At 46.3% G+C, this 23,286-nt stretch overlaps 1 protein-coding gene across 1 annotated transcript; it reads right to left on the bottom strand.

Annotated features, from left to right (window-relative positions):
- Positions 1-1,857: 1,857 nt before the first annotated feature.
- On the bottom strand, positions 1,858-3,275 carry LOC122935939 (the record flags this gene model as incomplete). The annotated part of the gene is made up of 1 exon (XM_044291899.1): positions 1,858-3,275. A coding segment is annotated over one exon (1,107 nt), but the record flags the coding sequence as incomplete, so codon positions are not given.
- Between the last annotated feature and the right edge of the window lie 20,011 nt (positions 3,276-23,286).

Genomic DNA, 23,286 nt, shown 5'->3' with positions numbered 1-23,286 from the left:
TCCTTTAGCCGTTGACGCTTCGACTCGTCGGAGCATGCGTCAGCCATGGAGATTTGTTCTTCCACCCGCTCCTGAAATTCTGGGAAAATCTCAGGCTGACTTAACTCGTAAGCTTCTTCAAGCTCACTAGTTAAATCATTCTGGGTGTAGCGTACCTTATCCTTTCCTTGCTGGTATGATTCATACTCTTTTTCATCGATCTCATGGTTGAAAACTAATGATGACTCTTCGATGTGGCATGTACCTTCTTCAGAGCTGAAAGGATAAACAGAGTGTATGTTAAATAACCCCTCAGGGGTTGAGGAAAAATGTTGTTCCACTGTTTGTTCCTCTGTCAGGTATTCATCAGGAATTATTCCAATAACATCATTTTGGAATCCAAACGTGTAGTATTCCGAATCCATAGCTAAACCAATTACGGTGTCCTTTTGTAGGGATATGCTATGGGGAACCATGTTATGAATTACCATGTGTAACTGATCCTGATGGATGTTTATCAGTGGAGTAGGTTTTACCTTTAGGCCGAGTTGCTGCATTCTGTTGGATAAACAGATCAACGCGTCTGCGTTCTTCAGCTTCTGTCCCTTCTTTACTTTAATGGGGAGAAGAAATGGTTTGCATCCTTCAGGAATTTCAACTTCCTCAGAAACCATGATACTTACGGCATAGGGCATCTGTTGTCCCCATCGTAAGGCTTGTTCTTCATCCTGGAACCCCTCTGGGTTTCCCGGCAATCTGGACCATAAGGTGTTATTTACCATGTCAATCTGTATGGCAAATCGGTGCAGAAGGTCATTACCTATATACATTTGATACCGTGGTTCATTTATCACGATGAAAACGTGCTCCGTAGTTTTACTTCCTATGGAGATAGATAAAACACATCTTGCAACAATATTATGACTCTGGAAATCTCCATCCAGATCATGAATCCATTGGTCCTGTGGAGAGGAACTCTTAATCATTTTAGGGTTGGTGATCTGTTTTAAAAGTCCTAGGCTTATGTAACTCGCTTCGGATTTCAGATCCAACTTGGCATATTTCACCCGGGCTATATTGTTTACCTGTACGGGAATCAATAAACTGTCATTGACCTTTTCAATCCGTACCATCGATTGAATGTGCCTGGTCAGGTCCAAGACTTCTTGATTCCCCCTTTCAAGAGAAATGGTTAATAGATCATCATCCAGAGTTACCTTTTTGATTTTGTCCCTCTGGATGGTAATGGTGTGAGCAGCACCATTGATATCTTCCTCGGGCTTACCATTCTTCAGGATTGTGACCTCCGGTATTTGATTGTTCCTGAAATGCACTTCAATAGAGTTAGGTTTCTCTTCAATCACATGACAACTGCGTTGTGCTTGTGTGTTGCAAGAGTATTCATAGGCAATGGGTGCCTTCACCTGAGTCCATACTGCTTCATTAATGAAATCAACTATGGGACTCAATCTTTTTAATAAATCGATTCCTATGATCATCCGATCATATGGAAGATCCACAATCAATGTGGGATGTCTAATTGTCTTCTTGCCAATCTTAAATGTCAACCAGGATGTTCCTTTTACCTGTAAGGCATTTCCACCTACACTTATCAAAGAGCCATCAAATGACCTTAATCGTGGCTTCTTTGATGTTAAATCTGAAACTTGTTTGAAATAGGTGTAAGATAAAATGGTGGCTTGTGATCCAGTATCTATCAATCCTTTGATTGGTCCGATAAGTTCATTTTGTAGATATATGTCCACAAAGTATCGGCCATCCACCTGCAACAAATCACAGAGAAAGTTAGGATGTTTACCCATCTGCTGTCTGAGAGGTTGGACCTCTCTGCAGCTCCGTGACCTCTGCATTCCTGAGTCTCCCAGGACAAGCTGGAGGAGCAGCGTTAGCCCCCCCCTTTGGGACAAGCTGTGTGACATCACAAATCACAGCTGGCTCATGGCTAGATGCTGGGACGATGTGATTATACACTGGAACAGACATCTGGTCAACTGAATTGACATCATTAGACTGCAAGACAAATGACATATTAGACATTTCCCCCCTGGCCCTAATTTCAGGGTCAGGGGTACTGCAAGGAAATAAAGAATTAGGAATCACATCAGATTCTACCACAATCAATTTAATATCCTTACAGTGGCCTGGGTTCTGACCCGGCCCAATCTGCTTTATGCTGTTACATTGCTGGGACCGGCAGTTGCCCCTAAAAAAGGATTAGGCTGTTTTTCTGGGGATAACTGGGACAACTTATTTACCATATTGCTCAGCTGGGCCACTTGCTCTACCAGCTGATCAAACCTGTTTGGTTTGGGCACATTTTGGCTTTGTTGGGCACCCTGGTTATTGGTAGGTGACCTACTCCTGGGTGAATTCAAGGATTCCTGCCTATCTTCCCTCTGTTGTCTGGGCCTATTATCCCAACGTCTATAACCCTGGTAACTTCTAGTGTTATAGGGCCTATATCCCTGGGGACCGTAATTGTAATAGGGACGGTAGTTAGACTTCCCATTACCTGAATTATTCCCCTCTGATCCATTATTATTTTGGGGTTTGGTCTGTTTGGGCGGTCCTACCTGTTGTTGCTGGGCTTGTTGAGAAGGTCCTGTAGATTGAGGGAATCTTCGTGGCTGGCTTTCAAATCCCAAGTTAGGGTTTACCTTAGCTTCAGCTACCTTTTGCTCTGGGGAATTTTTAAACCTTCTCTCACCTGTTGTATGGCACTCACTGATATTATACAGCATGGTGGCAGCCGTCACCAACCTATCCAAGGGAGCATCAATATCCAGATCTCTGGCTAAGTTAAGTTTGATCTGGGTTGGCATAGCATCATAGAATAACTGCTTGAATTCTTCAGATTCCCAATTTGGGGATCTATATGCCAACCCATAGGCATTTTTGAGGACAGAGAGGAATTCACGGGGACTCTGATTGGGTCTACACGTAAGGCTATATATGTCCCGTTTTGCAGCAGTAGTGGTTCGGTATGGTCCGAATTCCAATTTAACCTCATGCAAAACACTTGGCCAATCTTGTACTCCTCTCTCCTTAAAGGATGTAAAATAATGACGATATCTATCATCAAATGCCCATGGAAGGAACCTAATCCGGTCAGCATCAGAGTATAATTTTAAAGAATCCATAGTGGATTCATACAGTTCTAAGTGATTGGCTATCTGAGAAGAACCTTTCTTGGAAAACTTGGATACTGTACTATTTAAAAACTTAATTATGCTGGAGGAGCTCTGATCCTTTTCTGAATATTGGGAATTTTTCTTCCTAGAAACCACCTCAGCATATGTTGGTCGCCTGTGATTCTGTGGCAAGGAATAAGTCACACGCTTCCCCACATCACCGTCAGACTCACATGCACTTTCACAACTTTCATGAGACTTATATCGCACAGGTGATTTAACCCTAACCCTAACATGTCTATCCAGGGGAGTATGAGGAGAGACACTTCTAGGGGCTTCCATAATATCAACACCTAGTAAGGTGGTTACAGTTTGGAATGCCCGACCTAATTGGGTTAATGCCTCCTGTTTAATCATGCTAACACTTTCAGGTTGCTGAGTGTTTTGAATGGGGTCTGCTGTAAAAGCATGTGATGGCATGTCTGGATATTGGGGAGTAAGAAATGGAGGGTCAGGAGATCTCACAGTGTTAGATGGATCCCTTTCAGCATTGACTATATTATGGGCTGATTCATCTGTCTGTTTAATTTTGGAATACTGGAGATATAAATCCTCTAAATCACTTTTTGCCTTTTGGTATGCATCAAGGCTGAGACTAAGGTTGTACTCTAAGTCTTTGATCTTCGCTTCTGCGGATTTTAGTTCTGATTCCATTTTGGATACATATATTTTTGTACCCATTATAGACTCATATCTAATTTTAGAAAGAGTACTGACTGCCAACAATGCATACAAAACAGGTGGCAATGCACATAAGAGGTGTTGGTCCCTCTTGGTATTATCATTTGCCAACTCCATATATGTCAGGTATCTATCAACCATGCCACCTAACTTCCATACATCACAACGTTCTTCAAAGGCTCTCATTTGCAGCTCATTAGTCCATTCATCTATATTTTTATCAATCTTCAAACGGGAATAAACATAATTGATAACCTTAGAGATTATCTTGTCTGGGTCAGAGGGACTATCTGCTAAAACCTGGCCATTACCTGGGTCGCTGTTTGTTACACTCATGATTCTGATCAATAATCAATAACAACACCAATTTGACTTGCCAATAAGGTTTAAGAATATTTTCACTAATTGCACAAATTGGTTATAGAAATATCTCAATCAATCTCAGCAGTGCCTCCAGATATGTCGGGTATTTATTTACATAAGATATGGAATCATAAAAATATGATTTTTTATGAAATATGAAAAAAATAAAAAATGAAAATTTAATTGGCGGACATATAAACGCCAGTTCTTTTATTGATGAGATCTAAAGTTAATTTGTGCAGCTAATGAAACAGGGTGCAATTAATTATACAAAATATAATTTATTATAAATACAAGCAGAAAACATGGCATACAAATGAATACAAAGATAATATCAAAATTGACCATAAGATGGTGCTCCACCGTTTACAGGCTGACTTAAGTACAATACAATACTACTTTTCCTTTTATCAAATTATTACCGATTAATATACTGGTAATCAAAATATTATAATGCAACAACAACAACAAAAAAAACAATAGAAATGAATCTGTGGAAAATCCCTTATGCTCAATCAGAGAATATGGCAGTAAGAGACACCTTATAAATACGCCCGTTGACCTAACTACGGATAATAAAATCCGATCAGAGATTTCACTCTGATAGCAATATTACAGAAATTCTAATGATGTGCACGTTCATTAAAATTTCCCATAAAATTATTGTTTTAACACTATAGACCCACTAATAATGGGGTCTCAACTATATGCCAATTGGAGCGATTTATAATTACTGCAAATAAAATAGATTATACATTACCCCTTGCTTTGGGATAAAGAGCTTTTAGAAGGGACCCAGCTTTCCAAGATTCAGATCTATCCCGTCCTGTGGTATGTTCCTGGTGTGTGAAGTGATGCTGATGTATCAATTCCCAAGTGTTCTCCCTGAAGAAGTTCCAAGTGATGTTTGGCTCCAGTCCTCTTTGTCTCAAGTGATTTTTCAAGTGATCTTAGTTTTTTTTCTTCCCCAAAAACTGGCTTCAGATATCCTAATCCTTATCTATGCCCATCCCCTCTTGGATTAGGGATTTCCAATTAGATAAGGTGGGTGTGACGTATGGTAATCATGGGTATGATGTCATTTTATTGCATTTTTGAAAGCTTCTGCCCATCTACCACTTGATGGCACTGTTGTATCATATAGCAATTTTAAGAATTAACATATATATCTGGCTTTATTACACCTCTTAACCTTTGGTCTCTCCCAACTTAAATCAATTAGGAGGTATTCTTTCTGACACTTTAGGATCACTTTCCCAGACACCATGGATCCATTTTGACAGTTAACAGACCATCTTATTTATGGTCAGATAAGAGAACCATAAACTTCTAGCTTTTGCCCTGGTTTGTATACACCTAATTGTCACAGCTATTTGAATAATGATGTTTGAAATACCCTCAGCTCCTCTGAATAGACCCTTCTTAAGAGAAGAAAACAACTAACTTGCTATATCCCCTCAATGAGATACAATACAAAAAGATACATTACTAATGTCTGGTTATAATACTTAATATTGCTTATTATATATGAATCATTAACAAGTTCAAACGCTAAATAAATGCACACAGGAATATATATATATATATATATATATATATACGAAAAGATACCCATTCCACACCAGATGTGTTTTATGGATGTCTCTTATCAGATCTGGCTTAGCCATGAACACCCATTGTTCCTCAGACTGATATGTTTAGAGAAACCAGTGTTTTTAAGCAATAACCTCTCTTGACCCCGGTATTTGAGACAGTTTATGTGAGACCCATTACATTCTCTTAAGATACCACATCTGTTGGCAATAACTTTTTAAAACAATATACATTGTATGCCAGTGACCATTCCTTCTCTGGCTTATTCCAGCAGAGAGTTTGGCCTCTTAAAGGTAATGTGAATCTCCATTTTGGTTCTAATATTGTCAGACCTTAATGTGCAGATATGAATATGCCCGACAGTCCGATATATCCCTAATAGGGATGAGCGAACCCGAACTGTATAATTTTGGGGTGTCCGTGACACGGACCCGAACCCGAACATTTTAGTAAAAGTCCGGGTTCGGGTTCGGCGTTCGTTGCTTTCTTGGCGCTTTTTAAAAGGCTGCAAAGCAGCCAATCAACAAGCGTCATACTACTTGCCCCAAGAGGCCATCACAGCCATGCCTATTTTTGGCATGGCTGTGATTGGCCAGTGCAGCATGTGACCCAGCCTCTATTTAAGCTGGAGTCACATAGCGCCGCACGTCACTCTGCTCTGATCAGTGTAGGGAGAGGTTGCAGCTGCGACGTTAGGTCGAGATTAGGCAGTGATTAACTCCTCCAAAAGACTTCATTCAGTGATCGATCTGCAGCTGTGGATCATTGAACTGCTGCTATTCAATTGCTCACTGTTTTTAGGCTGCCCAGAGCGTTTTTCATTCACTTTTTTCTGGGGTGATCGGCGGCCATTTTGTGTCTTGTGGTGCGCCAGCACAAGCTGCCACCAACTACATTTAACCATCAATAGTGTGGTTATTTTTTGGCTATATCCTACATCAGGGTCAAGCTGTCACACCAAGTGCATTTAACCATCAATAGTGTGGTTATTTTTTGGCCATATACTACATCAGGGGCAAGCTGAGCCTGTCACCAAGTGCATTTAACCCTCAATAGTGTGGTTGTTTTTTGGCTATATCCTACATCAGGTTGAAGCTGTCACCAAGTGCATTTAACCATCAATAGTGTGGTTATTGTTTGGCTATATCCTACATCAGGGGCTTGGCTGTGCTTGCTATTTTATTGAGGGGTGAAATACAATTGCCAAAATAGCAGTACCCTAAATCTGGTGTTTCAGCTGTGGCCAGCCAATTGTAATACTGTCTGCTGTCTGGCAAAGGATATATTTTTGTTCAGGGTTGAAATACAATTCCCAACTTAGCAATATCCTAAATTAGTGGTTTCTGCTGTATCAGGGCTACTTTAAATCTATTCATTAAAAGGATATATAAGATTCAAGGTGCAGATTGGGTCATTCTCAATAACTTCACACATACCTTTCACCCAGCGCCTAAATACTAGGCCTCAAATTTACATTCATCTAAATCTGTGGTTATTGCTGTGGCTGGTCAAGTTATTTAGTGTCCGTCAAAGCACAGTTTTTGTTCTGGGTTGAAATACAATTCCCAATTTAGCAATTTCCTAATTTAGTGGTTTCTGCTGTATCAGACCTACTTTAAATCTATCCCTAAAAGGGTATATAAGATTCACGGTGCAGATAGGGTTATTCTCAATAACTTCACACACACGCTATTGCGCAATTCCAAGTCTAATTCTGTCCGTAAACATATACCTGTCATCCAGCGCCTAAATACTAGGCCTCAAATTTATATTCAGCTAAATCTGTCGTTACTGCTGTGCCTTTATTAGTGTAATACGGTACCTAAATAGATAGCCAGATAGTGTTAGGTGTCTGTAAAAAAAAAAAAGGCCTGAGTTTGAATTCAATAGATTGGGCCAAATAATATTTTTCGTATTGTGGTGAACGGTAACAATGAGGAAAACATCTAGTAAGGGACGCGGACATGGTTGTGGTGGTGTTAGTGGACCTCCTGGTGCTGGGAGAGGACGTGGCCGTTCTGCCACAGCCACACATCCTAGTGTACCAACTAGCTCAGGTCCCAGTAGCCGCCATAATTTACAGCGATATTTGGTGGGGCCCAATGCCGTTCTAAGGATGGTAAGGCCTGAGCAGGTACAGGCATTAGTCAATTGGGTGGCCGACAGTGGATCCAGCACGTTCACATTATCTCCCACCCAGTCTTCTGCAGAAAGCGCACAGATGGCGCCTGAAAACCAAGCCCATCAGTCTGTCACATCACCCCAATGCATACCAGGGAAACTGTCTGAGCCTCAAGTTATGAAGCAGTCTCTTATGCTGTTTGAAGACTCCGCTGGCAGGGTTTCCCAAGGGCATCCACCTAGCCCTTCCCCAGCGGTGGAAGACATAGAATGCACTGACGCACAACCACTTATGTTTCCTGATGATGAGGACATGGGAATACCACCTCAGCACGTCTCTGATGACGAAACACAGGTGCCAACTGCTGCGTCTTTCTGCAGTGTGCAGACGGAACAGGAGGTCAGGGATCAAGACTGGGTGGAAGACGATGCAGGGGACGATGAGGTCCTAGACCCCACATGGAATGAAGGTCGTGCCAATGACTTTCATAGTTCGGAGGAAGAGGCAGTGGTGAGACCGAGCCAACAGCGTAGCAAAAGAGGGAGCAGTGGGCAAAAGCAGAACACCCGCCGCCAAGAGACTCCGCCTGCTACTGACCGCCGCCATCTGGGATCGAGCACTCCAAAGGCAGCTTCAAGGAGTTCCCTGGCATGGCACTTCTTCAAACAATGTGCTGACGACAAGACCCGAGTGGTTTGCACGCTGTGCCATCAGAGGCTGAAGCGAGGCATTAACGTTCTGAACCTTAGCACAACCTGCATGACCAGGCACCTGCATGCAAAGCATGAACTGCAGTGGAGTAAACACCTTAAAAACAAGGAAGTCACTCAGGCTCCCCCTGCTACCTCTTCTGCTGCTGCCGCCCTCGGCCTCTTCCTCCGCCTCTGGAGGAACGTTGGCTCCTGCCGCCCAGCAAACAGAGGATGTACCACCAACACCACCACCTCCGTCACCAAGCATCTCAACCATGTCACACGCCAGCGTTCAGCTATCCATCTCACAAACATTTGAGAGAAAGCGTAAATTCCCACCTAGCCACCCTCGATCCCTGGCCCATAATGCCAGCATTTCTAAACTACTGGCCTATGAAATGCTGTCATTTAGGCGGGTGGACACAGACAGCTTCAAACAGCTCATGTCGCTTGCTGTCCCACAGTATGTTGTTCCCAGCCGGCACTACTTCTCCAAGAGAGCCGTGCCTTCCCTGCACAACCAAGTATCCGATAAAATCAAGTGTGCACTGAGCACTCCAAAGGCAGCTTCAAGGAGTTCCCTGGCATGGCACTTCTTCAAACAATGTGCTGACGACAAGACCCGAGTGGTTTGCACGCTGTGCCATCAGAGGCTGAAGCGAGGCATTAACGTTCTGAACCTTAGCACAACCTGCATGACCAGGCACCTGCATGCAAAGCATGAACTGCAGTGGAGTAAACACCTTAAAAACAAGGAAGTCACTCAGGCTCCCCCTGCTACCTCTTCTGCTGCTGCCGCCCTCGGCCTCTTCCTCCGCCTCTGGAGGAACGTTGGCTCCTGCCGCCCAGCAAACAGAGGATGTACCACCAACACCACCACCTCCGTCACCAAGCATCTCAACCATGTCACACGCCAGCGTTCAGCTATCCATCTCACAAACATTTGAGAGAAAGCGTAAATTCCCACCTAGCCACCCTCGATCCCTGGCCCATAATGCCAGCATTTCTAAACTACTGGCCTATGAAATGCTGTCATTTAGGCGGGTGGACACAGACAGCTTCAAACAGCTCATGTCGCTTGCTGTCCCACAGTATGTTGTTCCCAGCCGGCACTACTTCTCCAAGAGAGCCGTGCCTTCCCTGCACAACCAAGTATCCGATAAAATCAAGTGTGCACTGCGCAACGCCATCTGTGGCAAGGTCCACCTAACCACAGATACGTGGACCAGTAAGCACGGCCAGGGACGCTATATGCAGTGTCCCAGGGGGTCAGTAGTGTATGCTGGGCTTTGTAGTGCAGATCGACTCACTAACCTGGGATCCACTGTCGTCTTCAATTGGGGCAAATACTGGAACAGGCAGGTATTTAACAGTTCGTGACGCCAGTGTCAATTAAACGGTGACACGCCGTGTATGGTATTGTAGAAGAATGAAGCAAGCATAGGATAGCCAACAAAAACTGGAACATTTACTGAATATCAGTGAATACAGCTGGTTCTTGAAAGTACAGAATGGCCGGTCTTAGCAAGGCATTATACAGAGTGTTGATTACAGGAGATGCAGTACAGGCGGCTTGCTCACTATTCCTGACTGGTCCTGCTACATGTGACTTTCTCTCCAAGGTCTAATGCCCTTTATCTGGCGTACCCTTGAAGCTGTCCTTATCTAGTACTTCCTCTGTTATCTTGAGTACCTCTTGCTTTATCTGATCGGCCTCTGTGGTATTCTGTGTCTTCAGGCTGATTAGCTATGCCCTTCTGACTTCTATGCATGGACTCAGGAGGGAATCCTCTCTGCACTGAGTCTGGAAACTTCTCCACTTCCTGAGCTAGGCCCTAGCCTATTTATACTGAACTGGGGGCTCCCTCTGCTGGCTGTGATAAGGATTGCCGGTAACCGGCCTGACTGGCTTAAAGGGAACTACACACTCAAATCTAGCAGTGTCGGGTAGCCTACCCGTATGCTGCACACCCCCAGACTTTAACGTGAGTAAGGCCTCGTACTCACACACATGCCTGAACCAACATAAGCTGATGCATAATTTAAACATTACATTATAAATATAATAAACAACTATTTCACATAAAAATATAACATTTGCAATAAATGACGCAAGAAAAAGGGGCGTCTTCTTTCTTCTTAGGCACGGCCGCTGACCTGGCACAGCGGACTTAAGGTGAACCAGGTTAGTCTATTTTTCTTGACTGAGGTATAATAAGGAACTACACAGGGTTTCCCTGTGGGTGTAGAACAGGCAAGGGCTCACGTGGAGGAGTCCATTCTTGCGCACAAACATCAAGCAGGCTATTTCCGATAGTAACTGTTCGGGAGGAGACACCACCAGCATAGTCAAAGTCTCTTAAATGGACTGGCGGACGTCCCCTGGTCATCCGGGTGGACCTTCTCAACACAGGGGTTTCCTCTTCCCTTAGCACCGAGGTAGAAGAGGGAGTAGCAACAGGAGGATCTCCATCCGTGAGACCTTGGTCAGGAACAACGGGAACAACAGGAACAACAGGAACAACAGGATCCACTGGAGGGGGAACTGGATCCGGGGCATCTTGAACCGGCTCTTCTGGAAGTAAAGGTACAGTAGGTGCCGGAGCGGGCACCAACAAGTTCAACCATGGTGTCAGAAGCCAATGCATGGGATCGGCGTCATACCTTAGATTTCGGACAGCCTGCATAGGATCCTCGGGCTGTATCGATGACTCTGACACAGGGGGTTCAGATATAGAACTCTCGGCACTGGGTCCTGGTGTCAGGCAGAGCTTTAACCGGTTTCGGTGTACAATTTGGGATCCCCTGCCCTCCCGGGTGATCTCATAAGTGTGAGTTCCAACATTTGGGATTGTAGTGACAACATAAGGACTTTGCTCCCATTTACTGTCCAGTTTACTGGTACGGCGGTTATTTTTTAACCATACCACAGCCCCTATTGTCAAGGGTTCTGCATGGGCTGCTTGGTCATAGTCTCTCTGCTGCCGGTCTCTAGCATAGTCCATACGTTCCTGAACAATAGCTTGGGCCGTATTCAATCGCCTTTGGTGTTCAGCAACCCAGTCGGTATTAGGGAATGGGTTGATGCAATCAGGTACGAGTACATCCAAGGAGTGGTCAGCAGGCAATAATCCTTGGCGCCCAAACATCAAATAAAAGGGGGTATACCCGGTGGAACAGTGTATGGTATGATTGTATGTGAACATGAGCTGTGGCAACAGATTAGGCCAATCTCCCCTGGTTTCAGGAGGCACGGTCCTCAGCATCTCTATCAAGGTCTGATTCATTTTTTCACATAATCCATTACCTTGCGGATGGTAGGCCGTCGTCCGGATCTTCTTACAGTTGTGCAGGCGGCACAGTTCATGGAACAGATGGGACTCAAAAGCAGGACCTTGATCGGTGAGGATCTTCTCTGGACAACCGTAGGGCAGGAGGAAGTGTTTCCAGAACAGTTCGGCTGTAGTCTTGGCCGTCTGGTCTCTCACAGGCACCGCTACAACAAACTTAGTGAAATGGTCAATAATAGTCATAGCGTACACATACCCTGAGCGACTAGGCTCCAGTTTCACATGGTCGATGGCGACAAGTTCAAGAGGACGAGTACTTACAATGGGTCTCAGTGGTGCCCTCTGATCATGGTGTTCACCTCGTTTCAAGGCACAGGCTACACACTCCCGACACCACTTCTCCATGTCTTCTCTCATGCCCACCCAGTAAAACCGCTGGCGGATATTTGCCTCAGTCTTTTGGACCCCAAAGTGACCGGATTGATTGTGGTACATCTCCAACACCATACCTGCATCTCGTCGGGGTATGAGAATTTGATGCACTCTTTCGTTGGACACTGGGTCTAGGCTTCTCCGTAGCAGCAGGCCCTTTTGTATGAAGAGTTGATGGCGCTGTCTCCACAGTTTGATGAGCTCAGGATCTGTACTCTTACGCCGAATCCTCTCAGGGGTTCTGCCACTGGTAATGAAGTCCAGCAATTCACCCAGCACTCTACTTTCAGACTGTAGTTTCACCCACCTTTCTTCTTTGAGTTCCGGCCTACTGGAGGGTGAAGGAACTGCAGCGCTGTTACTGGTAGCCCGAGCCTGATCCTGTTGAGCAAATTTATGGTAGAAGGCCGGCATTTCTACATCTTCCCAGGCATCTCGCACATCATCAGGAGCTGTCTCTGTGGGAAGTCTGGATAAAGCATCAGCATTGTCATTAGTACGTCCAGCACGATATTTTACAGAGAAATCATAGTTGGCGAGGCGAGAGGCCCATCTTTGCTCCAAAGCCCCCAATTTAGCTGTATTTAGATGTGCCAGAGGGTTATTATCAGTGAATGCAATGAATGGGGTAGCGGCTAGATAATCTTTGAATTTTTCCGTCACTGCCCACACTAATGCCAGGAACTCTAGTTTGAAGGAACTATAATTCTGGTCATTTTTCTCAGCTCCTTTCAGGGAGCGGCTTGCATAAGCTATCACTCTTTCTTTTCCCTCTTGAATCTGGGCTAACACAGCCCCCAGGCCTCGTTTGCTAGCATCAGTATACAGATGGAAGGGCTTGCTGTAATCTGGATAACCTAACACGGGAGACTCGGTCAGTTTCTTTTTTAACAACTGGAACGCTATCTCTCTTTCTTCATTCCACTCAATGAGCACTGGAGTTCTAGGACTTTTCTTGGGCTGCCCCCTCAAGAGTTCCTGGATAGGATCGGCTATTTGAGCAAAATGGGGGATGAAACGTCTATAGTAGCCGGCAAAACCAAGGAAACCCCTCACCTCTTTGACGGTAGTGGGTACCGGCCAGTTACGGACAGCCGCTAACTTATCAGGGTCAGGTTGTACGCCCTCTCCGCTTACCACATGCCCCAGGTATTTTACCGCAGGTTTGAGCAAGTGGCATTTAGATGGCTTTACCTTCAGGCCATATTTGACAAGGATTTCAAAGACCTCTGCTAGGTGTTTCAGGTGGTCTTCATATGTTTTTGAGTACACAATGACGTCATCTAGATACAGCAGCACTGTTTCGAAGTTTTTGTGACCCAAACACCGCTCCATTAGTCTCTGGAAAGTTCCTGGGGCATTACATAACCCGAACGGCATACAATTAAATTCAAACAGGCCCATGGGAGTGGTGAAAGCAGTCTTTTCCCTATCTGCCGGGGCCATGGGTACTTGCCAGTAGCCACTGGTCAAGTCCAATGTGGAGAAATAGGCAGCGGAGCCCAGAGCAGTTAGTGACTCTTCAATGCGGGGCAATGGGTACGCGTCTTTGTGGGTTATTTGGTTAATCTTCCTATAGTCCACGCAGAAACGGATACCACCATCCTTCTTCTTTACAAGGACCAGGGGTGCCGCCCACGGGCTACGACTGTCCCGGATTACATTAGAGTCTTTCATCTCTTGGATCATTTCTTTTACAGTCTGATATGAAGTAGGCGGTAAGGGTCGGTATCTCTCCTTGATAGGAGGATGAGAGCCAGTAGGTATGGTGTGTTGTATGGCACTAACCTCTCCATAATCAGCAGCATGTTTACTGAAGGCCTGGTGGTGCTCTTTGACAAGCCGTAGTATCCCTTCTTGTTGATGTTGGGGGGTAGTCTCGTCCCCGACATGTAGCTCTTCCCACCAGGGTACTTGTGACTGAGGCACCGGCGGACATCCGCTGACTGCAGCTGGCGGCTTTTCTGTCACTGGAAGACGGATGATGTCTTGGAAGAACACCTGAGAAAGCTGGGCAACAGGGTAATGCTTAGTAAGCGCAACAGGATGGTCACTCAGGTTAATCAGACGGACAGGTACTTTACCTTGGGAGACATTCACCAGGCACTTGGCAGCTCTCACATAAGGGTAGTTCTCCATCTGGATTGGTTCCACCAGGGCTGGATAATCTTGGCCTTGGACTCCCAGGACAGCACGACACCATAAGAGAGTTTGGGAATTAGGAGGCAAAGTCACAGGCTTATTATCATGAATCTTGGCAGTACAAATTTCTCCTTTCCCGTTAGCAAACCTCTGCTGGGCACTTAACACAGTGATAGTCTTTTGAATCACCCTCTTGGATGCAGAGGAAGCGGTGGGCAGAGTCTGGTGTAATACGGCAAGGATTTCTGCATAACAGTTTTTGAAGACATTGGTGCCTAGAATGACAGGATGTCCTCCTCTGTCGCCGGCCTGTACTACTATCACCCCCTGTTGAGGCAAGGTTACTTCTCCCACCTGCAGGGTGGGTTCCCAGTATCCATGGATCTTTACCGGTTTGCCATTGCTGGCGATAATCTCTACCCAGGATTCAGGCGGCTGGGTCAATTGATTGGTGTCCCAGAATCTTTCAAAGGCGGGCAGCTGAATAGTAGTGACCTGAGACCCAGTATCTAATAGGGCTTCAAAGGGGACCCCGTTAATCTCCACATTGATTTTAGGATGGGATCCTACATACCGTGGCATCCAATTTGGATCTTTTGGACCTAGTGTTCTACCTCCCGAGGGGTGGTCCTCAGCCTCAGGGGTTGCCCGTTTAACTGCCAGCAAGTGGATTCTGTGTGTCCCATCTTTTTGCAGTATGTACACACGGCCCGCTGGCGACCCCTATTGCGCCTCCCAGGATCCCTGGGGTGAGTCTCTTGGTATGGAGGTGAGAACGGCTTAGAGGGTGACAGGAACTCCTCTTCTGACATCATAGGTTTTTCCCATTCCTCCATTTTTCTGCACACTCTCTCTAGGCTTTTAGTGAGGTGATTTACTTGCTCTGTCAGCATGGCAATAGTATCGGTAGCTGTAGCTTGAACAGCTTGACCGGCCTCAGCTCGGTTAATGATAAACGGTTTTGACCTGCAGGCTGATAACTCAGGTGGGGTGCTCAACTCTGTAGATACTGCTGACCCCAGAATTTTTATAGCCAGTTCTTTAAAGTCCAGAAAGGTACTGTTAGGGTGTTGGGCGGACAGCATCTTTAATTGGGTCCTTATTTGCTCACTAGCCACTCCAGTAATAAATTGTTCCCTCAGGGTCTGATCCTGGTTATCAGCTTCCTTGGGATCTATCTGGATTACAGCCCCCAAAGCCTCCTGAAGTGATAGGGCATAGTCACGGAGGGACTCACCGGACTTCTGTTTCTTGCCAAAGAAGTGCATCTTTATCTCTGAGGCAGTCCTCGTTTCAAAAGTGGCCCTGAGGCGGGTGAATATCTGCTCTAGAGTACTCCTTTCAGCAGCAGGCCAGGATAATACCTCTCTGCGGGCAGCCCCCTCCAGTTGCGCTAGCAAGATTTCCATTTGCTGATCGGCATTTATGGGGTACAGTTTGAATAAGGCCAGCAACTTTTCTTTAAAGTCTCTTAGGGTATGGGCCTCTCCGTTATAGCGGGGAAACCATGGGGCCCCAAAATAGTAAGGCATGGTAAAGGGCATCATGCTGGGGGCTATAGGATGATTAGGAGCCGCAAGCTCTCCCGGGTCCGGCCGCTCGGCAACTCCCGGATCTGACATGTTTCCTTATTACGAGGTGGCCGCTGGTGACTAAAGGGGCCGGAACAATCCCCTTCCCTCCGGATACAAGTTCTTACCGGTATCGGCGGGTTCGCGCAGGCCAAATCTCGTGAGACTCCGGACGTCCTGTGTACGCGGTGACGTTGCTGACGCAGGAAAAGCAGGGCCGCGGCGGTGCGATGATGAAGAGGGGCGGGATTCTCTGTGTCTTTGAAGGGATCCGCCCACGGAGGTCCTCAGCAGCGCGGGAAACTTTACTCCAGGCGGCCGGTGGCCATCTTGATCACGATTCCCTGACAGCAAGCAGGGTGTTGCAAAGTCCAATAAATCACAGTCCACAAATACGATTTTCTCTCTGGGGGTAGCGCAACACAGTACAGCGTCTCTGATTCCTCCCAGGCACAATTTCAATCCACCGGCTTGGAAATAAAGGGTGCAGTCCTCGCAATACGGTGGTGGAATAGTTAAAGCACACAGTTCACACTTCTCTGCACTGTCGAAGTATGCGGATCCTGTTCGTGACGCCAAAAAGAGCGATGCAGTGTCCCAGGGGGTCAGTAGTGTATGCTGGGCTTTGTAGTGCAGATCGACTCACTAACCTGGGATCCACTGTCGTCTTCAATTGGGGCAAATACTGGAACAGGCAGGTATTTAACAGTTCGTGACGCCAGTGTCAATTAAACGGTGACACGCCGTGTATGGTATTGTAGAAGAATGAAGCAAGCATAGGATAGCCAACAAAAACTGGAACATTTACTGAATATCAGTGAATACAGCTGGTTCTTGAAAGTACAGAATGGCCGGTCTTAGCAAGGCATTATACAGAGTGTTGATTACAGGAGATGCAGTACAGGCGGCTTGCTCACTATTCCTGACTGGTCCTGCTACATGTGACTTTCTCTCCAAGGTCTAATGCCCTTTATCTGGCGTACCCTTGAAGCTGTCCTTATCTAGTACTTCCTCTGTTATCTTGAGTACCTCTTGCTTTATCTGATCGGCCTCTGTGGTATTCTGTGTCTTCAGGCTGATTAGCTATGCCCTTCTGACTTCTATGCATGGACTCAGGAGGGAATCCTCTCTGCACTGAGTCTGGAAACTTCTCCACTTCCTGAGCTAGGCCCTAGCCTATTTATACTGAACTGGGGGCTCCCTCTGCTGGCTGTGATAAGGATTGCCGGTAACCGGCCTGACTGGCTTAAAGGGAACTACACACTCAAATCTAGCAGTGTCGGGTAGCCTACCCGTATGCTGCACATATCTCCCTAACTGCACACAGGGTAAATGTAGTGGCGGCTTGGCCCCAGGCGGAGAGCTGTTTAGCGCACGTCCTTCCGCCGCCAAGGATCGCAGGGCAACATTCTTTGCCTCCTGTTGCCTCCTCCTCCTACTCGGCTTCCTCCTCCTCTTCTTCCACCTGCTCATCCAGTCAGCCACACACCTTCACCACCAACTTCAGCACAGCCCGGGGTAAACTTCAGCAGGCCATTCTGAAACTCATATGTTTGGGGGACAGGCCCCACACCGCACAGGAGTTGTGGCGGGGTATAGAACAACAGACCGACGAGTGGTTGCTGCCGGTGAGCCTCAAGCCCGGCCTGGTGGTATGCGATAATGGGCGAAATCTCGTTGCAGCTCTGGGACTAGCCAGTTTGACGCACATCCCTTGCCTGGCGCATGTGCTGAATTTGGTGGTGCAGAAGTTCATTCACAACTACCCCGACATGTCAGAGCTGCTGCATAAAGTGCGGGCCGTCTGTTCACGCTTCCGGCGTTCACATCCTGCCGCTGCTCGCCTGTCTACGCTACAGCGTAACTTCAGCCTTCCCGCTCACCGCCTCATATGCGATGTGCCCACCAGGTGGAACTCCACCTTGCACATGCTGGACAGACTGTGCGAGCAACAGCAGGCCATAGTGGAGTTTTAGCTGCAGCACGCACGGGTCAGTCGCACTGCGGAACAGCACACTTCACCACCAATGACTGGGCCTCCATGTGTGCCCTGTTGCGCTGTTTCGAGTACTCCACCAACATGGCCAGTGGCGATGACGCCGTTATCAGCGTTACAATACCACTTCTATGTCTCCTTGAGAAAACACTTAGGCCTCGTTCACACTTCAGTGTTTGGTCAGTGATTTCCATCAGTGATTTGTGAGCCAAAACCAGAAGTGGAGCCTCCACAGACATGAGGTAGAAGGGAAAGATCTGCTCCTGTTCTGTGTTTAGAGTTGCACCTGGTTTTGGCTCACAAATCACTGATGGAAATCACTGACCAAACACTGAAGTGTGAACGAGGCCTTAGGGCGATGATAGAAGAGGAGGTGGCCCAGGAGGAGGAGGAGGAGGAGGAGGAGGAAGAGGGGTCATTTTTAGCACTTTCAGGCCAGTCTCTTCGAAGTGACTCAGAGGGAGGTTTTTTGCAACAGCAGAGGCCAGGTACAAATGTGGCCAGCCAGGGCCCACTACTGGAGGACGAGGAGGACGAGGATGAGGAGGAGGTGGAGGAGGATGAGGATGAAGCATGGTCACAGCGGGGTGGCACCCAATGCAGCTCGGGCCCATCACTGGTGCGTGGCTGGGGGGAAACGCAGGACGATGACGATACGCCTCCCACAGAGGACAGCTTGTCCTTACCTCTGGGCAGCCTGGCACACATGAGCGACTACATGCTGCAGTGCCTGCGCAACGACAGCAGAGTTGCCCACATTTTAACGTGTGCGGACTACTGGGTTGCCACCCTGCTGGATCCACGGTACAAAGACAATGTGCCCACCTTACTTTCTGCACTGGAGCGTGATAGGAAGATGCGCGAGTACAAGCGCACGTTGGTAGACGCGCTACTGAGAGCATTCCCAAATGTCACAGGGGAACAAGTGGAAGGCCAAGGCAGAGGAGGAACAAGAGGTCGCCAAGGCAGCTGTGTCACGGCCAGCTCCTCTGAGGGCAGGGTTAACATGGCAGAGATGTGGAAAAGTTTTGTCAACACGCCACAGCTAACTGCACCACCACCTGATACGCAACGTGTTAGCAGTAGGCAACATTTCACTAACATGGTGGAACAGTACGTGTGCACACCCCTCCACGTACTGACTGATGGTTCGGCCCATTCAACTTCTGGGTCTCTAAATTGTCCACGTGGCCAGAGCTAGCCTTTTATGCCTTGGAGGTGCAGGCCTGCCCGGCGGCCAGCGTTTTGTCTGAACGTGTATTCAGCACAGCAGGGGGCGTCATTACAGACAAACGCAGCTGCCTTTCTACAGCCAATGTGGACAAGCTGACGTTCATAAAAATGAACCAGGCATGGATCCCACAGGACCTGTCCATCCCTTGTGCAGATTAGACATTAACTACCTCCCCTTAACCATATATTATTGTACTCCAGGGCACTTCCTCATTCAATCGTATTTTTATTTTCATTTTACCATTATATTGCGGGGCAACCCAAAGTTGAATGAACCTCTCCTCTGTCTGGGTGCCGGGGCCTAAATATCTGACAATGGACTGTTCCAGTGTTGGGTGACGTGAAGCCTGATTCTCTGCTATGACATGCAGACTGATTCTCTGCTGACATGAAGCCAGATTCTCTGTTACGGGACCTCTCTCCTCTGCCTGGGTGCCTGGGCCTAAATATCTGAGAATGGACTGTTACAGTGGTGGGTGACGTGAAGCCTGATTCTCTGCTATGACATGCAGACTGGATAAAGGTAGATCCACCGACGGTGGAACAGTGGAGGAAAACAATAGACAAGTTAATTAAAGAAGAACGTGGGATGAAGAATTATATTGAAAAGTTTTCAAATCTCGACCAGGTCTGGAAAAATTGGGTACTCTAGGTTTTTTTTTTTTTTTTTTTTTTTTTTTCTCTTTCTCTCTCTCCACGCGGGGGGTAATGGGAGGGTGGGTGCCGGGAGGTGGTTGGGAATGGGGTGAAAGAAAGAAAAAGAATAGAAATGAAAGATGAACAGTAACCACCATTTGTTAATAACTTTTTCATATGTATTGTTGGGATAATGTTGTGTTACGGAAGTATTTATTGTACGAAATGGAAATAAAAAGATTTAAATCGGACATGCAGACTGATTCTATGCTGACATGAAGCCAGATTCTCTGTTATGGGACCTCTCTCCTCTGCTTGGGTGCCTGGGCCTAAATATATGACAATGGACTGTTACAGTGGTGGGTGACGTGAAGCATGATTCTCTGCTATGACATGCAGACTGATTCTCTGCTGACATGAAGCCAGATTCTCTGTTACGGGACCTTTCTCCTCTGCCTGGGTGCCTGGGCCTAAATATCTGACAATGGACTGTTCCAGTGTTGGGTAACGTAAAGCATGATTCTCTGCTATGACATGAAGACTGATTCTCTGCTGACATGAAGCCAGATTCTCTGTTACGGGACCTCTCTCCTCTGCCTGGGTGCCTGGGCCTAAATATATGACAATGGACTGTTACAGTGGTGGGTGACGTGAAGCCTGATTCTCTGCTATGACATGCAGACTGATTCTCTGCTGACATGAAGCCAGATTCTCTGTTATGGGACCTCTCTCCTCTGCCTGGGTGCCGGGGCCTAAATATATGACAATAGACTGTTACAGTGGTGGGTGACGTGAAGCATGATTCTCTGCTATGACATGAAGCCTGATTCTCTGTAATGGGACCTCTCTCCTCTGCCTGGGTGCCGGGGCCTAAATATCTGACAATGGACTGTTACAGTGGTGGGTGACGTGAAGCCAGATTCTCTGCTATGGGACCTCTCTTCAATTGATATTGGTTAATTTTTATTTATTTTATTTTTATTTTTATTAGTTTCCCTATCCACATTTGTTTGCAGGGGATTTACCTACATGTTGCTGCCTTTTGCAGCCCTCTAGCTCTTTCCTGGGCTGTTTTACAGCCTTTTTAGTGACGAAAAGTTCGGGTCCCCATTGACTTCAATGGGGTTCGGGTTCGGGACAAAGTTCGGGTCAGGTTCGGATCCCGAACCCGAACATTTCCGGGAAGTTCGGCCGAACTTCTCGAACCCGAACATCCAGGTGTTCGCTCAACTCTAATCCCTAACCCACATGCAGAAATATCCAAAGCCTTCTGTCAATTGGCTCTCTGAGCATGCATGTATAATAAAATAAACTATATATACCGTATTTTTCGCCGTATAAGACGCACTTTTTCTTCCCCCAAAATGGGGGAGAAATGCCCCTGCGTCTTATACGGCGAATGCAGTCAGTTTTACATCGCTGGCAGCGATGTAAAGAGAGCGAGGACTCGGGGAGGGACTGGGAGGAGGAGCTGGGGCCGGCAATAGCGGCGGGGCGGTGCAGTCACTGTACTAAAGGCCCGCCCCGCCGCTCCTGTATACTAATAAAATATGTCATATTCAATGAATGGTTATTAAATATGCCCCTTTATGCCTAATAGTACCTTAAATCCTAATGTATAACAGTGCCATCCACAGATCCCCCCCTGTAACAGTGCCAGCCACAGATCCCCCTGTAACAGTGAAAGCCACAGATCCCCCCATAACAGTGTCCGTCATCCACAGTTCCCCCCTAACAGTGTCCGTCATCCACAGTTCCCCCCATAACAGTGTCCGTCATCCACAGATCCCCCCATAACAGTGTCCGTCATCTACAGATCCCCCCATAACAGTGTCCGTCATCTACAGATCCCCCCATAACAGTGTCCGTCATCCACAGATCCCCCCATAACAGTGTCCGTCATCCACAGATCCCCCCATAACAGTGTCCGTCATCCACAGATCCCCAGTAATAGTGCCATCCACAGACCACCTAGTTCCAAACCCACCAAACCCACAGCACACCTTTTGGTTAAAAATATTTTTTTTCTTTTTTTCCTCCCCAAAAACCTAGGTGCGTCTTATACGCCGGTGCGTCTTATACGGCGAAAAATACGGTGTATATATATATATATATATATATATATATATATATATATATATCTCCTACGTTAGATTTTTTGCCCCTTATAGGCCTACCCATGCACTTGGCTAGGGGCACACCACCAGCCATTCAGTTAGTTTACTATTGGCTACCCAGCCGTTTCTTTCACCACAGTGTCTCATCTTCCACAGCCACGACCACATATATATATATATATATATATATATATATATATATGTATATATTTATAGTATGTGTGTATATAAACATAAAAAAAAAATTTTTAAAAAGGGTTTCTGTCATCAGAATTAACCCTATTAAGCTAGCAGACTGGAAGGACAGGTCCTGCATTCCGGTATTTTGAATGCCGGATCCAGCACTAAAACCTTCCTATGGGAAAAAATGCTGAATGCGGCATTCAGGCAAGTGTTTCGTTTTTTGGTCGGAGATAAAACCGTAGCATGCTGCGGTTTTATCTCCATCCTGATCAGTCAAAAAGACTGAACTGAAGACATCCTGATGCATCCTGAATGGAATGCTCTCCATTCAGAATGCATGGGGATAAAACTGATCAGTTCTTTTCCGGTATAGAGCCCCTAGGACAGTACTCTATGCCGGAAAAGAAAAACATAAGTGTGAAAGTAGCCTATAAGGCACAATATTCATAAAAGATTCATAAAAGCTGTTAACAGTCAAACTGTCTTTGTTGCCCATAGCCAAAGATGGTCTTACAGCCTTTCCCTTTAAAATGTTTGTCTATAATTTTTTCGTTCTAGTCTCCTTAGCTTTCTTTGGTCCATGTTCAGTGATCTTCAATAAAAAGGCACAGCACATGGACCACAGTGGTACCGTTTCTGGAGTAAAAAGACCCTTCACTCTAGTCCCAGACAACAAACACTATCTACTATATCTAGAGAATATCTATTAGCTGCAGCCCAATTATATGTTTTCTTTAATTTTTCATGAATGAACTGAACTTACCTCTTCTGCTGAGAAGTAAAATGACATTGGGGCAGGGCTGCTCTGAACTGTGTGCAGACTGAGAAGTGAGCTTACCTTCCAGGAAATGTATTACAGAGACATTTAAGGAACAATTGGTGTACACTGTGCCATGTGTAATGCAGGTATTCAACACTATTGGTATTGACACCCATTTTATTTCTAGAAATTCTTATTGGTGGGAAAACGTCTTTACTACTACTGCGCCGCCATCAGTATTTGGAGCCTCACTGTAAACCGCACCTTGGGTCCTGACTCTGATA

Source organism: Bufo gargarizans, chromosome 1 (assembly GCF_014858855.1).
Source record: "Bufo gargarizans isolate SCDJY-AF-19 chromosome 1, ASM1485885v1, whole genome shotgun sequence".
In the NCBI taxonomy this organism is placed as follows: domain Eukaryota; kingdom Metazoa; phylum Chordata; class Amphibia; order Anura; family Bufonidae; genus Bufo; species Bufo gargarizans.
Note: the sequence above shows the minus strand (reverse complement) of the source record. Positions and strands in the feature narration are given on the sequence as shown.